This window comes from Megascapheus bottae, chromosome 11 (assembly GCF_031878675.1).
Source record: "Megascapheus bottae isolate mThoBot1 chromosome 11, mThoBot2.hap1, whole genome shotgun sequence".
Classification (NCBI taxonomy): Eukaryota; Metazoa; Chordata; class Mammalia; order Rodentia; family Geomyidae; genus Megascapheus; species Megascapheus bottae.
This window is the reverse complement of record NC_143519.1, coordinates 42,299,763-42,314,632: the sequence shown is the minus strand read 5'-3', so window position 1 is coordinate 42,314,632 and position 14,870 is coordinate 42,299,763. Positions and strand designations below refer to the sequence as shown.

Genomic DNA, 14,870 nt, shown 5'->3' with positions numbered 1-14,870 from the left:
ATTGGTAAAAATCACCTTTTTGTATAAAGCTCTTCTAATCCAGGTTTTGGTAGTTCACACCTATAATCTTAACCACTCAAGAGGCTAAGATCTGAGAATCATGGTTCATATCTTCCCTGAGCAGAAATGCTTGTGAGACTCTTATCACCAGTTTACCATCAGAAATGGAGCTGTGGCTCAAGTGTGAGAGCCACCAGCCTTAAGAATAAAGCCATTGAGAATTCGAGTATTGGAACCAAAAGAAGAAAAAAAAGGAAGAAAAACTGTTTATAAAATTACTAAACGAATTTGATTATACCCTTCAGTGTGTAAGAAAATGTTACTTTAGTAGATTGTCTTATATTGTTTTGGAGACTATGGGGGAACTTAAAAATATTTTTATTGTTTTTTTTAAGGTAATTTTCTAATCTATATCCATGTAAAACTTTTCCCATAGTAACTTAGTATATAGGAGAATATCAAGTGCTCATTTCGTTTTTAAAATCTGAAGTATTGATTGCATTCATTGAATCACTACTTTTTAATAAAATAATTACAAGGTAGATCTTTGGTACTGCACTAGACATTGCCATTCTTATACTTGTAAGTAAATGATTGTTTTACAAAACCATGTGTTTAATGAAATAGCTAAATGAAATCTTACAGTTTTTCAAAGCATGGCCATCTGTATGTATATACTTTTTAGAAAGAATCTTCAAGAGGGAGACATCGAGACAAGGAAGACATAAAAATCACTAAAGAGAGAACTCCAGAAAGTGAAGAAGAAAATGTAGAATGGGAAACGAATAGAGATGGTGCGTTTTAAAACTTTTGCTTTCTGATTAGCTCTTGATCATTCATGTTGTAGACTTTTAATGAGCTCTGAGACAAGATCTCTCCATTCTTCTAGAATCATCATATTGACTCATTTCTGAGTAGTAAGGCAGAAATTAGTAGATAATAGTAGACAGAAAAGGTACTTTGTGCTGCCTGCTTCAACTGCTCCATCCTTTCTTCCTCCTCTGCAGCTTCATTCTGCAGCATGGGGTTTTATCACATATGTAATACTAAAATTCATCCATACTAAAGCTAAAAAAAGAATGTTTTACATAAAATGCTAAAAATGAAGATAAAGATTAAATGCCTGAGAATTATTTCCAAAGAATTGTTCACTGTCAGTTTTCAGAAGAAATTCAAGTTAAGTAGTTATTGAACCACAGGATTTATGACTAGAAGTAAAATCATCTTTGAGGGTTTTTGTTGTTGTTTTTAAACAGAGTAGATTTTTTCCTAGCATGAATGTTTTTCTCCACCTCTTTGGTTTTCTGGTGAGCTCTTACCTGAGACAGATAGAAAATTAATGCTGTACATTTTTAAATGTTTTATATTCTTTTTTATTAATGTTTTATATTCTTAGCTAGTATATTCTTACCTAGTATAAAATAAAAAACAGAAATGAGAAATTGAGAAATGAAGTTTGATTCCATTATAATTAGACATTTCTGTATAACTAAATGTAGCATTAATGATAGACTAGAGGAAAATAATTGACATGTGATCTATTTGATATGAGAAAATATTTGACAGTTAATAAAGACATTATATAAACATAACTCCCGCAGATAACAAAGAATATATTAATGAAGTTAAAAAATCTGCCAAAAGTTACGTGATCGGTAACTTAGAAGATATGCAAATGGTCAACAGTAAATGAACACCCTCACTGCAGGGAAGACTGATAAAAGCAAAGACGGTGTTCTACAAAATCTAATGTTTTTAAATGGAAGTTTATCTTTTGTATAGTTGTTTTTTGGGGGTGGGGTTTGGCTAGGGTAAGCATTTTTTTTTTTTTTTTTTTTTTGCCAGTCCTGGGCTTGGGCTCAGGGCCTGAGCACTGTCCTTAGACTTTCTCATGGCTAGAGCTCTACCACTTGAGCCTCAGCACCACTTCCAGCTTTTTGCTTTGTATGTGGGGTACCCAGGAATCGAATCCAGGTCTTTGTGATGCTAGGCAAGCACTCTATAGGGTAAGCATTTTTATGACAGTTTTTCAGATTGCATTTGCTGGACTCAAAAATAAGTATAGTTTATGTATAGGTTAGTCCTAGTAGAGGATCACAAAGGCTCAGTAGCTATGTACATGTGACTGTGTAAGATGATGCTAAGCAAAACAGACTCCAAGCTGTGGAAACGAGCTTTTTCTTTGTACTTGTTGTTTTTAATGTATTAGGTAAAGTTATTTCTCCTCTTTTTTTTCTTCCTATGGTTTATCCCTTGTCACTGTATTTGATTTTGGTACCATGCATATTATATATCCATTAATCTGAATTAGAGAGGGGAAGGGGAACAACAAAATGGTGAGACAAAGGAAACAGGGCAAAACCATTGCAACAGCGATACTCTGAAGATAAGATGTTGGAAATGAACTTGATAACTTGGAGGAGGGATTGGGGGAAACGGAACGTGGGAGAAAAATGAGGGAGGGGGAACAGTGTTTGGCAATGCGCTCACTACTTTGTGTATGTACTTGTAACCCCTCTATACATCACTTTGATAATAAAATTAAATTAAAAATACATGTTAATTAAAAAAAAAGAAATAATGTGCTCTTATGAAACAAAATAGCTGCTGGGTGCCGGTGGCTGACGCCTATAATCCTAGCTTCTCAGGAGGCTGAGATCTGAGGATTGTGGTTCAGAGCTAGCCAGAGCATGAAAAGTCCATAAGACTCATTTCTAACTGATCACCAGAAAACTGGGAGTGGTCCTGTGGCTCAAGAGCATTAGCTTTGAGCTGAAGAGCTCAGGGACAATGCCCAGGCTTAGAGTTCAAGCCCCACAACTGAAGGGGGAAAAAAAAGCTCTCAAATGTTCATTGAAGTCCAGTTTATAATATCAAATTATTACAAACAAGCTGTATGACTGTCCAAAGGAAACTGGTCAAGTAGGTTCATTATTATGAAATGCCTTGCAGATGTTAAAATGAAGGTGATTGAGGGCTGGACGTGGCTCACACCTGTAATCCCAGCTACAAAAAGTTATCAAGACCCCATCTCAATCCATTAGCTGGATGTGGAGATGTGCACCTGTAGTCCCAGCTATGTGTGAGGCCTTAGGTAAGATAATAATGGTCTGTCTGGCCCTGGGCAAGAATGTGAGAGACTACTTGAAAAATACCTAAAAAAAGGGCTAGAGGGAGGACTCAAGTGGTAGAGTGCCTGCCTTGAAAGCACAAGGCTCTGAGATCAGACCTGAATGTTGCTGAAATGTGTAAGATGAAAGGGCATAAGGATTGACAGAAAAGGAAAGTGATTGAGACCCATGTGTGACATGGGAAACTTTTTATATGATGGTATTTGTAGTTTTGATTCCTTTGTTTATTCACGTATTGATTTCAAGATTGTGTCTTATTGTGTAGCCCAGGTTAGACTCTCATCTTTTAATCCTCCCACCTCAGTCTCCTGGATTGCTGAGGCTGTTGTTTTTGTGTTTAAATGGTTTTAATGACAAGATTGTAAAGGTTTGTTTTTTAATATGAAAGTTGAAACTGTTAGCCGTATTATCACTGGCTGGTAGCTGGTAGAATATAAAGGAGCTTCATGCTTTCCTCTGTGTATTCAGAATTACTTCAGACTTTTAATACTGAGAATATATCATAAATTAAAAGTAAAGGAAATAGGAGATTTTGAAGGCTTTTCATAGATTTTTTTATTTTCATGCGATAAATTACTAGAAATAAAACTTAGGTAAAGGGTGTATAAATTCTCTTAAAACTTGCACACTCATTTTACAAGATAGAAGTAGTATCTGAGCCTTTTGCAAATAATACTAAAATTGGAATAAAAATGCCTCCATAATACTTGAAAAATACTTGTATCTTTTTGAATTTGTTATATTACTTGTTTTATTCAGTAGTAAGGGTTCTTTATAGAGTGTTACTTTAATGTGTTGCATATATTTCTGTTGTATTTTGAGTATTTTCTGTGTTAAATATGCTATACAAGTTATGTTTAATATTTTTGAAATCATTTAGGATCTCCTCTCAACCTCTCTGTAACTGGATTTGAACACAGCCTTGTGATTGGCTGGCACTGTTGACACTTGAGCTACATCTCTAGTCTGGCTTTTGACTAATTATTTTGGTGCTGGAGTTGCACAGACTTTTCTGCTTGGGCTGGCTTTGAACTGTGATCCTCTAGATCTCAGCTTCCTGAGTGACAATTATTACAGGCAATAAATCAAATTTTATGATGTAATTATAGTGATAGCCTCAAGCTGGAAGATAAGTTAAACATTTTAGATGCCTGTTTCTGAGTCCCATCCTGTATTTTGTGCTTTCTGTCTTGTGCATTATTTATAGGCCTGGAAAATATCTGAAGTTTTATCATATATGTGCAAAAAAGTGCTTTAAAGCTTCCTCTGAGTAAAATATATTGGATGTAGTATGTTGATTTTCACATATATATGAATATATGTGCATACACAGATGTGTATATATTTGGAGGGCAGTACTTGGGTTTTGAACTTAGAGCCTTGAGCTTGCTCATGCTCAGTATGCACTTGAGTTATACCCCCTTTTATTTCTGAGTTATTTTTCAGTTAGGGTCATACTCTTTCCTTGATGATCTGGGACTAGGATCTTCTCAGTCTCTACCTTCTGAGTAGTTGGGATAAAAGGTCGTGAGCCTTTGCACCTGACCAACTGATAGGTATTTTAAATGCTGAGACTTCTTTCCTCTCTTGATTGGGTAGTTGAGAATTAAGTACCAGAGCTAACTTTTCATTTCTTATGTGTTTTCTATTGATATTTGTAGATAGCAGGGTTTAGATAAGGCACAATACTTTTTAAAACACTAACATTCTCTTCAATTACTCTGCTTTGTTTTGATTGGTCATAGAATTTTATTTAAGGTAAGTTGGTTGAATCTTTTTATTCACCTACATCGAGTGTCCTAATCTAGTACAAAGTAGTAACTAGAGAAGGCTGTTGCTCATTTAATTAAGGTCAGTACTTCTAATGATTTGTATTGAGAACTGTATGCCCTTAAATATTTAGTAATTGCTTTCTGACTGAAAAATGGTTGTCTATCTTCTTATGGCAACATTGTTACCATTGTATGGTATAAGATGATGAATCAGGTTTGGTCACACAGACAGTGAATATATAGACATACCCACAGTCTCCAATAAGGAATATTCTAATGCATTTTCTTACGTTTTAAGCAGCTATGTAGAAATACTTACATTTAGTATGTTTTAAGGGTTTGTTCTTATTGTTTTGGTTGTTTTATCTTTTTAGCTCAGTTAAGAAATAGTCTAAAGGGTAAAAGTAAAACTTGAGAAAGCATCTTTGCTTATGATCAATCAAGCCCAGTGTGATATTGGGTTAGGACAGAGATATCAGTATAATACACATGCAAAAAATTAATTAACTTAGTTAAACTTAGTTTAATTTTATTTGTAAATCTTTTTTTTTTTTTTTTTTGGTCCCAGTCCTGGAGCTAGTGTTCTACCTCTTTAGACAGACTCCACTTCTGACTTTTTGTAGTTTAATGGAGATGAGAGTTTCAGACTTTGCTGCCTTGGCTGGCCTTGCACCACGATCCTCAGATAGCTAGGATTATAGGCGTGAGCCACCAGTGCCCATTTCAGTGTAAATTTTCGTCTCACAAAATGAAAAGTTAAAAATTATGGAAGGTAATGTTATAAATCTAACATATAACCTTATTTGAGCAGTGAATCCTTCAAATAAATCAAGGAGATGATTACATCAAATATAGCATGAAATATTGAAGGCTTTGTTATCTTTCATTCTTAGCATATTTCAGTGCTTTAATTGTAACTTGATTATTTGTGCAACACTGAGTCGAAGCCAGGGCCTTCATGTTAGGCAACCGCTTCACACTATGTTAAAGGTAGAGGCAGCTTCTAATATTAGTTCTAATATTAGAGGCAGCTTCTATTGTTAGTTGTTAGCTCACTCTACCACTGACTTACACTCCCAGCTTGAATTGTAAATATAAATCTCATCTCTTTACAAAATGCTAAAGTCCTGCATAATAACAAATTACTTTCAAAAGACCCACAAATCCTAAGAAGCTATTGGTTTTCATAAAAAATTAATTGTACTGATTTTAATTACTTATAGACTATATTTCATATTTAGAATTATTTTCTAATAAAAACTTGGAACTTAAATTTAAAATTTATGTAATTTTTATAAATCTCTATAATTATAGTTTCTGCCTTTTTTAAAGATTCTGACAATGGAGATATTAATTATGATTATGTTCATGAGTTATCACTGGAAATGAAGCGGCAGAAGATACAGAGGGAGCTAATGAAGCTGGAACAAGAAAATATGGAGAAGAGAGAAGAAATTATCATTAAAAAAGAGGTATCTTATTTCCATGAGTATATGCTAGTGACAGCATGAATAATCATCAGAAAAATGAGCTTTTTATGTATCCCTTAAATTATTGTAGATACTGATACATTGATCAGTTCACTGTATAGTAATTAATTTACTTCATTTATGTTAATAATTTAGTCTTTAGTCTTTATCTAAATGTTTTGGCTAATAGGAAATCATTTTGTTGTTGAAGAAAGCTGAAGATCCATTGCTTAGGGCACAAGGAAATAGGAAATAATTGAATACACATGTCTGTTTTAGGTCCATGCTGTTTTTAGAGTGCTCTGTTCTAAAGAGTTCTGTTCTAAAGTGCAGACATAAAGTTCACCAGAAATTAGTTTAGGAGATCTTGAAATCTCCTAACTTTAATTTGTGTTCTTGATACTTGGGTATGTGAGCTCAATGAAATAGGATAGTTTAAACTGGGCACTGGTGGCTCATGCCTGTCATCCTAATGACTCAGGAGGCTGAGATGGAAGGATTGTGGGAATCATGGTTCATAGCTAGCCCAGGCAGGAAAGCCTGTGAGATTCTTATCTATAAAAGAAAACTCGAAGTGATACTGTGGGTCAAAGTGGTAGGTAGCATGCTTGCCTTGAGCAGAAGAATTCAGGAGCAGTACTCAGACCATAAGTTCAAGTCCCACAACTGGCAAATTGTCTATGTGTAGACATCTGATATCTAATAAAAGTTATTGTAGATCTATGGATACCTATAACAATAGTTTATGTAGATATCTACATATAATTATACATATATCTAGATATACATACATACAGATATGTATATATATATGTGCATGTGTGTGTGTGTGTGTGTGTGTGTGTGTGTGTGTGGTTAAAAACTTGGGTTCAGTAATTAGACAGATGGTAAGAATCCGAAGATTCTTTTTTTTCTTTTAAGGATATTATTATTATTGTTGTACAGTGATTGAATGAATTTCTGAATTGACTTACTGAATTCTCTTGAAAGGTTTCACCAGAAATGGTTAGGTCCAAATTGTCTCCATCACCTTTAAGAAAGTCTAGCAAATCTCCAAAGCGGAAATCAAGCCCCAAGTCTTCTTCAACTGCCAAGAAAGATAAGAAGACTTCTTCAGTGTCTTCTCCCATGCTGGACCAGCAGAGGTCAGTAGGGCAATAAATAGTGTATGTTTTTCTAAAGGCTAACTAGAAAGAATTACTTACTTGGTTACAGAAAGGTACCTCTAGTACATTTAGTATTGTGTATATGCCTTTGTCTTAAAAAGGTAAAAAAAAAAAAAAAATACAGAGAACTACAAATAACTGTGTTATAGCCAAATGTACTTCAGTGTTTCTATTCCTAAGAAATAAAATATAGGGCCGAGAATTTGGACTAGTGGTAGAGTACTTGTCTAGCATACATGTAGCCCTGGGTTTGATATTTTGGTTACCACACATGCACACACAAAAAAGTAGTGCTGTGGATCAAGCAGTAGAGTGTTTGTCTTGAGAAAGCTCAAGAACAGTGCCCAGGCCCTGAGTTCAAGCCCCAGGACTGGCAAACATAAATAAATAAATAAAGTAGATATGTTTTTAGTATGTGTATACATGTTTGTTTATATTTTCACTGAAACATCTGCTGCTATAAGAACTACAGTATTGCTGCTTTCTAATTATAATACAAATACATGGTGTGACTTGGCTTTTCTTGCTTTTTTCTTTCTTTATTTTTTCAACATCTTAAAAAAATTGTTGGGATAATGTATAGAGAGGGGTTACAGTTACATTTGTCAGGTAGGGGCCGGGAGTTTGGCCTAGTGGTTAAAGTGTTTGCCTAGCATGCACGAAGACCCGGGTTTGATTCCTCGGTACCACATACATAGAAAAAAGCCGGAAGTGGTGCTGAGGCTCAAGTGGTAGAGTTCTAGCCTTGAGAAAGTCCAAGGACAGTGCTCAGGCCCTGAGCTCAAGCCCAGGACTGGCAAAAAAAACAAAAACAAAAAACATTTGTGAGGTAGATGGCTTGCTTTTTTTTCACTCAACATTTTCTGATACTTATCTATATTGATACTATTAGCCTTCATTTTAGTATTCATACTACATATTTTTTTGCCGGGGGGGTGAGGGGGAGAGGAATCATAGGACTTGAACTGGGCCTGGGCGCTATCTTGAGCTCTTAAGCTCACAGCTACCACCCCACTTCCCGTTTTCTAGAGCTTAATTGGGGATGAGAGTCTCAGGTCCTTTTGTGCCCAGGCTGGCTTTGAACCTTGATCCTCAGATCTCAGCTTCCTGAGTAGCTAGGATTACAGGCATGAGTCACTGTATCCACTGTGCGTCTGGCTACATATTTACTTTTATTGAACATACTGCTTTCAGTTTTTAGGTGTTATGAAGTATACGCAGTAGCTTCTGATTTCTATGTACATGTTCAAGAAAAATAAAGCAGCTGCTGGGCATGTTTAGAATGGTAACAGTCAGCTGTTACCAGAGATAATTAAATAGAATTACATGGGGGATTTAACAATAGCAGTTTTTCATTAAATGTTTACTATTTATTGTTTTAATTAAATTTCATAAGTTAGTTTTAAAAATAAAAGCCTCCTTTCTCTAACATGTGATCAGTTGGTAAATAGTGTCCATCTCAATTCATGGAAGAAATTTGTACCTCTTACTTTCCAGGGGCACTATAGTTTGGACTTGGAGTCTTACCTAGAAGATTGTATCATCCTATTTATGTTTTACAGAGCCATGCTGACACAGACATACACATTTTCTATCACTAACCTTCACCTATCCGTGATACATATGCTTTTAGGGAAAATTTTAAAGAACGATTCTGAATAATATATTACCATGGAAAAATCAGAGGGTTTCCATTTTATAGAAGGAAATTGAGTTCTGTAGTATGACGGTCATACTTTGATCTTTTCTTTCTTGGCAATATTTTTGTTTAATCTCCTTCCTATCTACAATTTTGTATATTCAGTCTGTTGATCTTTAGCTTGAATGCTAAGTTTTTGAGTAACATTTTCTTATTTCTTCTTACTATACATAATTTTTCTTTTGTGCAGTTATAGTTTGGCTATGCCATATGTTTTACAGCCTCTATTAAATTTAAGATTCTTGAAATTGGGATCTTGATGGTTCACTGTTCTGTTTCTCTACAGTGCCTGCTTTGCATAGAGCTTTGCATTGTAATAAGGCACTTTTAACATTGTAGTGAGCAAATATTGCAAACGGATGTGGAAAAACTTGAATCATCTGATTCATCTCATTTATTCTTATCCTTTTGATTAACCATATTATTTACATATATATATATATATATGTATATTTCTTTTCAGTTCTTCAATGAATTGTTTTCTTATCTTTTCCATTCATGACATAATGGAAATTTAATCTCTTTACAGGGGAAGGCTTTTTCACTTGCTCTTTTTCTATTATATTTGATAAATATTTGTCACATTGATTTAACTACTGTATTTCCTATATTCTAATAGTTTGTTAACTTTAAGATGCATTATTATGTTAGTACTAGCACAGAAAGTCCTAGAAAAGAACACATGGAAAATATGGAAAAGAGGCTGAAATCTAGCTCAGTGGCAAAGCATTTTCCTAGCAAGTGTATTGTCCTAGTTTAAATCCCTAATACCAAAAAAGAAAAAAACAACAACAAAAAATACAATGAAAGATTTTATTTTAAAAAGCATGTTGAGTTATACTATTTCTCTGTGCAGTGCACATTGCAGAGTACATCAGATAATCAGTTTTTAATTTTATTGATGGATCATGCAGTTAACCGAAGACACATTAAACACAAGTATCAATTTGAGTTTCAGTTAAAATTTAACTGAACATTTCAACTAATACCAGTAAGTCAACTCAGTGACAGACAAACATTTTCATATTGAATGCACAGATACAATTACTGTTGAATAAAACTCAGACTTCTCCCTGAGAGCTAGCATTTTTGATACTTAATATTCAGTATAGTAGTAAGATTATCCTGAAATGAGTGATAAAGTGTTAAAAATTATAAATTTCTAGGTACTGGTGGCTTGCATTCATAATCTTAGCTACTCAGGTTGTTAAGATCTGAGGATTTGGCTCAGAGCTTGCCCACAGTGGGCAAAAAAAATCATATATCTATTATCTGTTCTGTCTGTAGCCTTGATCTTAGCTTTTATTAGTTAAGTTTACTTTATTTTCATACAAAGAAATAAGAATTATGTCAAAAGATATTCAAAGCAAATACATTGGGATGGGGATAACCATATCTTGAAAGATCTTATTGATGTCAGAATATGCAAAATCAGTGTTGGTTCCTTTAGAAAAATAATGCAATGTAACATGCTTGTTTTTTTTTTTTTGTTTTTTTTTTTTGTCGTTGTTGTTGGTCTTGGGGCTTGAACTCTGGGCCTGAGCTTGGTCCCTGAGACATTCAGCTCAAGGCTACCTCCCTACCCCTTGAGCCACAGTGCCATTTCTGGTTTTCTGGTGGTTAATTGGAGATAAGAGATTGGACTTTAGTGCTTGGGCTGGCTTTGAACCTTCATCCTCAGATCTCAAGCCTCCTGAGTAGCTAGGATTATAGGAGTGAGCCACTGTGCCTGGCTCCATGCTTGTTTTTGTTTTGTTTTGTTTTTTAAACATATATTTGTAAGGGTAATGTGAAGAAATTCTCTATTTAGTAAGTCTGTGAGGATATACCTGGTTGTGGTAAAAACTAAATCCCAAAATGTTTATGGTTTAACATAAACAAGCATTTAGGTTTAAAAGAAACAAAAATTTCTAAGATGGAATCAAAAGAGGTATTTCCAATTATTAGATGTTCTATACATGAAATTCAGTAATATAGGTGCCTTCTCCTTTTTGGGATTTTGAAGAAAACCACAGAACGGAAGGTACAAGAAATATAAATACTTGTATACTTCTTTAGCTTTGTAATCTACCAGTTGCCTGGTGATGAGAGTCCTTAGAGAATCAGACCTTTTGCTCATATTTCTTTGACCAGGTCTTAGTCACTTGGCCACGCCTAATTTCAAAATGGGTCAGCTGTATGGTTAAGCACTGTGCCAAGTAAAAAAAGATTGGGAAACATAGGTGGCGATGTGGAAATATAGTTTCTGTTAAGAATTCTTCTATTGCTTTCATTTAAATAGATGCCTAGAAATACAAACATTCGTTACATTTTAGGCATATTAGAAGGTTGAATCATCTCATGAATATCCCATGAGATGATGGCTCATATTGTTATTCTTAGACATCAAGAATAAAAAATAAGTTTTGTCATCGGGTTTTAGTAATTTCTTTCTTGCCTAAGTGGTTGACCCAATTTGTGATAAAAAAAAATAAAGATAAGAATCAATAGAGCTAAATTTTCTGAATGCTAATAATGATTCAGATGCTTTTATGTTATCTTTTTAAAACTGTATCATTGGGGTTGGGGATTTAGCTCAGCGGAAGAGCCCTTGCCTGGCAAGTACAAGGCCCTGAGTTTGGTCTTCAGCAGCTTTAAGGACTATATACTATATTTTTACATCTAAGGGATATTGGGACTAGACTACTGAAGGTAGTAAGAAGTAGATTTAGAATTGAAGATGATTTCTAGTTAAAGAAAGTTACTCAATTTGGTAACTCTAAGATAATGACAAGTAGAAGAATAGATAGGAATGGCATTGGAATTTACAGGAAGATATATAGTAGCTAATAAACTTAAGAAATTTTAGCTATAACAGATGCAGTGAAATTAAAATTGATGTAGTTGAGGGAGAAAATATGAAGTTTCATCGTTCCCAGCTTATTTATTGAGATCAGTCTCATTAACTTTTTGTCCAGGCCGACCTCAACTGGAATCCTCCTGTTTTCTGAGTAGCTAGAATTGCATTGGTACGAGTCACTGCACTTAGCCAATTTTGCTTCCTTCATCTACTTCTCTACATAAGCTTAAGAATCTAGTTGAAGCATCTGTTTTATTTAACAATAGGCAGTGTTTAGAAAATAAACATCAAGGAAATTATTTTTTGCCTCTTCTATTAACTTCTCTCCTCTGGATATCTCTTACTAGTATATATCATAGTTAATAGTCAGGTAATAAGAATGAAGGCTGATTTTTTTATTTTATTTTATTTTATTTATTTTTTGGTCATCTCTGGGGCTTGAACTCAGGGCCTGGGCTCTGTTTCTGAGTCTTTTTGTGCTCAAGGTTAGCACTCTACTACTTCAATCACAGTGCCATTTCTAGCTTTTACTAAGTAGTTTATTGGATATGAGTCTTGTTGACTTTGCTACCCAGGTTGACTTCAGACTACGATCCTCAAATCTCAACATCCTAAGTAGCTAGGGGAGGCACCCAGCAAAGGGTTCTACTTACAAAAGCATTTTTTAAAATATCCATTTGATATTCCAAAAATATTTAGATCTCTAACAATACCTCTTTGTTACCTTCAGGAATTCAAAAAGTAACCAAAGTAAAAAGAAAGGACCACGTACTCCCAGTCCTCCTCCTCCTATACTAGAAGACATTGCTCTGGGGAAAAAATATAAAGAAAAGTACAAAGTGAAAGATAGGATAGAAGAAAAACCAAGAGATGGGAAGGACAGAGGACGAGATTTTGAAAGGCAAAGAGAAAAAAGAGAGAAGCCAAGGTAAGTAAGATTGTATATTTTTAACAATACTACTTTTGTAGACTTTTTGCAGACTTTTTTTTTTGGTCGTCAGTCATGGGGCTTTAACTCTTGGCCTGAGTGTTATCTCTGAGCTCTTCAGCTCAAAGATACTGCTTAGCCACTTAAGCCACAGTGCCATTTCAGTTTTCTAGTGGTTAGAGATAAGAATCTCACTGACTTTTTTGCCTGGGCTGGCTTTGAACCACAATCCTCAGATCTCAGCCTTCAGAGTAGCTAGGATTATAGGTGTGAGCCATCGGTGCCAGGTCTATGGAAGTTTTTAACCATTAGTACAGTGAAGTTTTTTTTTTGACCAGTCCTGGGACTCAAACTCAGGGGCTGGGCACTGTCCTTGGACATTTTTTGCTCAAGGCTAGTGCTCTGCCACTTGAGCTACCGCCCCACTTCCTGCCTTTTTTGAGTATGTGATACCAAGGAATCAAACCCAGGGCTTCACACATGCTAGGTGAGTATTCTACCACTAAGCTAGCTAGGTTCCTGGCCCCTAATAATGAAGTTTTTGTTTTATTTTCAGCTGTTTATTAGCTTAGTAGTTTCATTTAGTGAGTCATAGATAGCTTTTGAAATTTATAGATATTTTTGGTGTAAAAATGTAAACATTAACTATAATAACCATTTTGCATTGTATAATTCATTAATACTCAGAAAGTAACCATTGTTAGACCAGGACTTTTCTTTGAGTTACTTGAGTTTCTTTGAGTGCATACCCAGAAGTGGGATTGCTGGATCCTAAGGTATTTTATTTCTATTTTTGAGGAATTTTCAAGGAACTTGCTTTCCATATAAGTCACACCATTTTACAATCCCACCAACAGTGCACAAAAGTTTTGATTTCTCCACATCTTCACCAGTACTTGCTAGTTTCTGTGTCTTATGGTCACTTGATGGTGAGTGTAAAGTCCTAAATATCAATAAAGGCAACACAGACTTTGCTTGGCTCAGTAATTGTAGCTTCCCTTTCCTGGACACCTTGAATTTATGAACAGCCACCTCCTCTGCAGCTCTCAATAGGTCAGAGCTTATCAGAGTGAGCTCAAGGCTTAGGGTATGCAGTCTTCACTGTTTTAACCATGTTCCTTCGGCTGCAGTTGAAGAGTCCTCAGCATGTTTATTGTTTTCCTTCATAGATCCACTTCCCCAGCTGGACAGCATCATTCTCCTCTATCTTCCAGACATCACTCATCATCGTCCCAGTCAGGATCATCTATTCAAAGACATTCTCCTTCTCCTCGCCACAAAAGAACGCCCTCACCATCTTACCAGCGGACTTTAACTCCATCTTTACGACGCTCTGCTTCCCCTTATCCTTCACATTGTCTGTCTTCTCCTCAGAGGAAGCAGAGTCCTCCAAGGCATCGCTCCCCAATGCGAGAGAAGGGGAGGCATGATCACGACCGAGCTTCACAGTCCCATGACCGGCGCCATGAAAGGCGGGAAGGTGTGCATTGTATTTTACCCTGGCTGATCTTCAGAGTTCTTTGGCTTAGATGCTTTCTAATTAAAATAGTGAGCATCCATACTTATTTTAATAGGAAAGGGATGAAGGAGAATTGTTTCATTTTAAGTCTTCTGTATCACACAAACTAGGGAAGTTGGAAATCCTTAAAGACACATGATGTACAGGCACAGTATTAAGTACATATAAGTGAACACTTACAGGTATGTTAGTTCCTGCCTCCTTTTACTGAATACACTTAGCCATTTTGTTAGATTCCTTTTTGATTACTTTACATCTTTTAAAGAATAGTGGAGTGGGACCAGGAGTTTGGCCTAGTGGTAGAGTGCTTGCTAACATGCACAAAGACCGGGTTTGATTCTTGGCAC

At 35.4% G+C, this 14,870-nt stretch overlaps 1 protein-coding gene across 8 annotated transcripts in view; it reads left to right on the top strand.

The window, feature by feature from the left end:
* Zc3h13 (zinc finger CCCH-type containing 13) overlaps nucleotides 1-14,870 on the top strand; it is a 59,050-nt gene that overhangs the window by 14,742 nt on the left and 29,438 nt on the right. For all 8 annotated transcript variants that reach the window (XM_090342117.1, XM_090342123.1, XM_090342122.1 and 5 more), the window contains exons 5-9: nucleotides 686-794; nucleotides 6,236-6,375; nucleotides 7,363-7,517; nucleotides 12,807-13,004; nucleotides 14,174-14,484. In XM_090342117.1, the coding sequence (XP_090198243.1) occupies nucleotides 686-794; nucleotides 6,236-6,375; nucleotides 7,363-7,517; nucleotides 12,807-13,004; nucleotides 14,174-14,484 (913 nt within the window). The remainder of the gene's footprint in view (nucleotides 1-685; nucleotides 795-6,235; nucleotides 6,376-7,362; nucleotides 7,518-12,806; nucleotides 13,005-14,173; nucleotides 14,485-14,870) is intronic.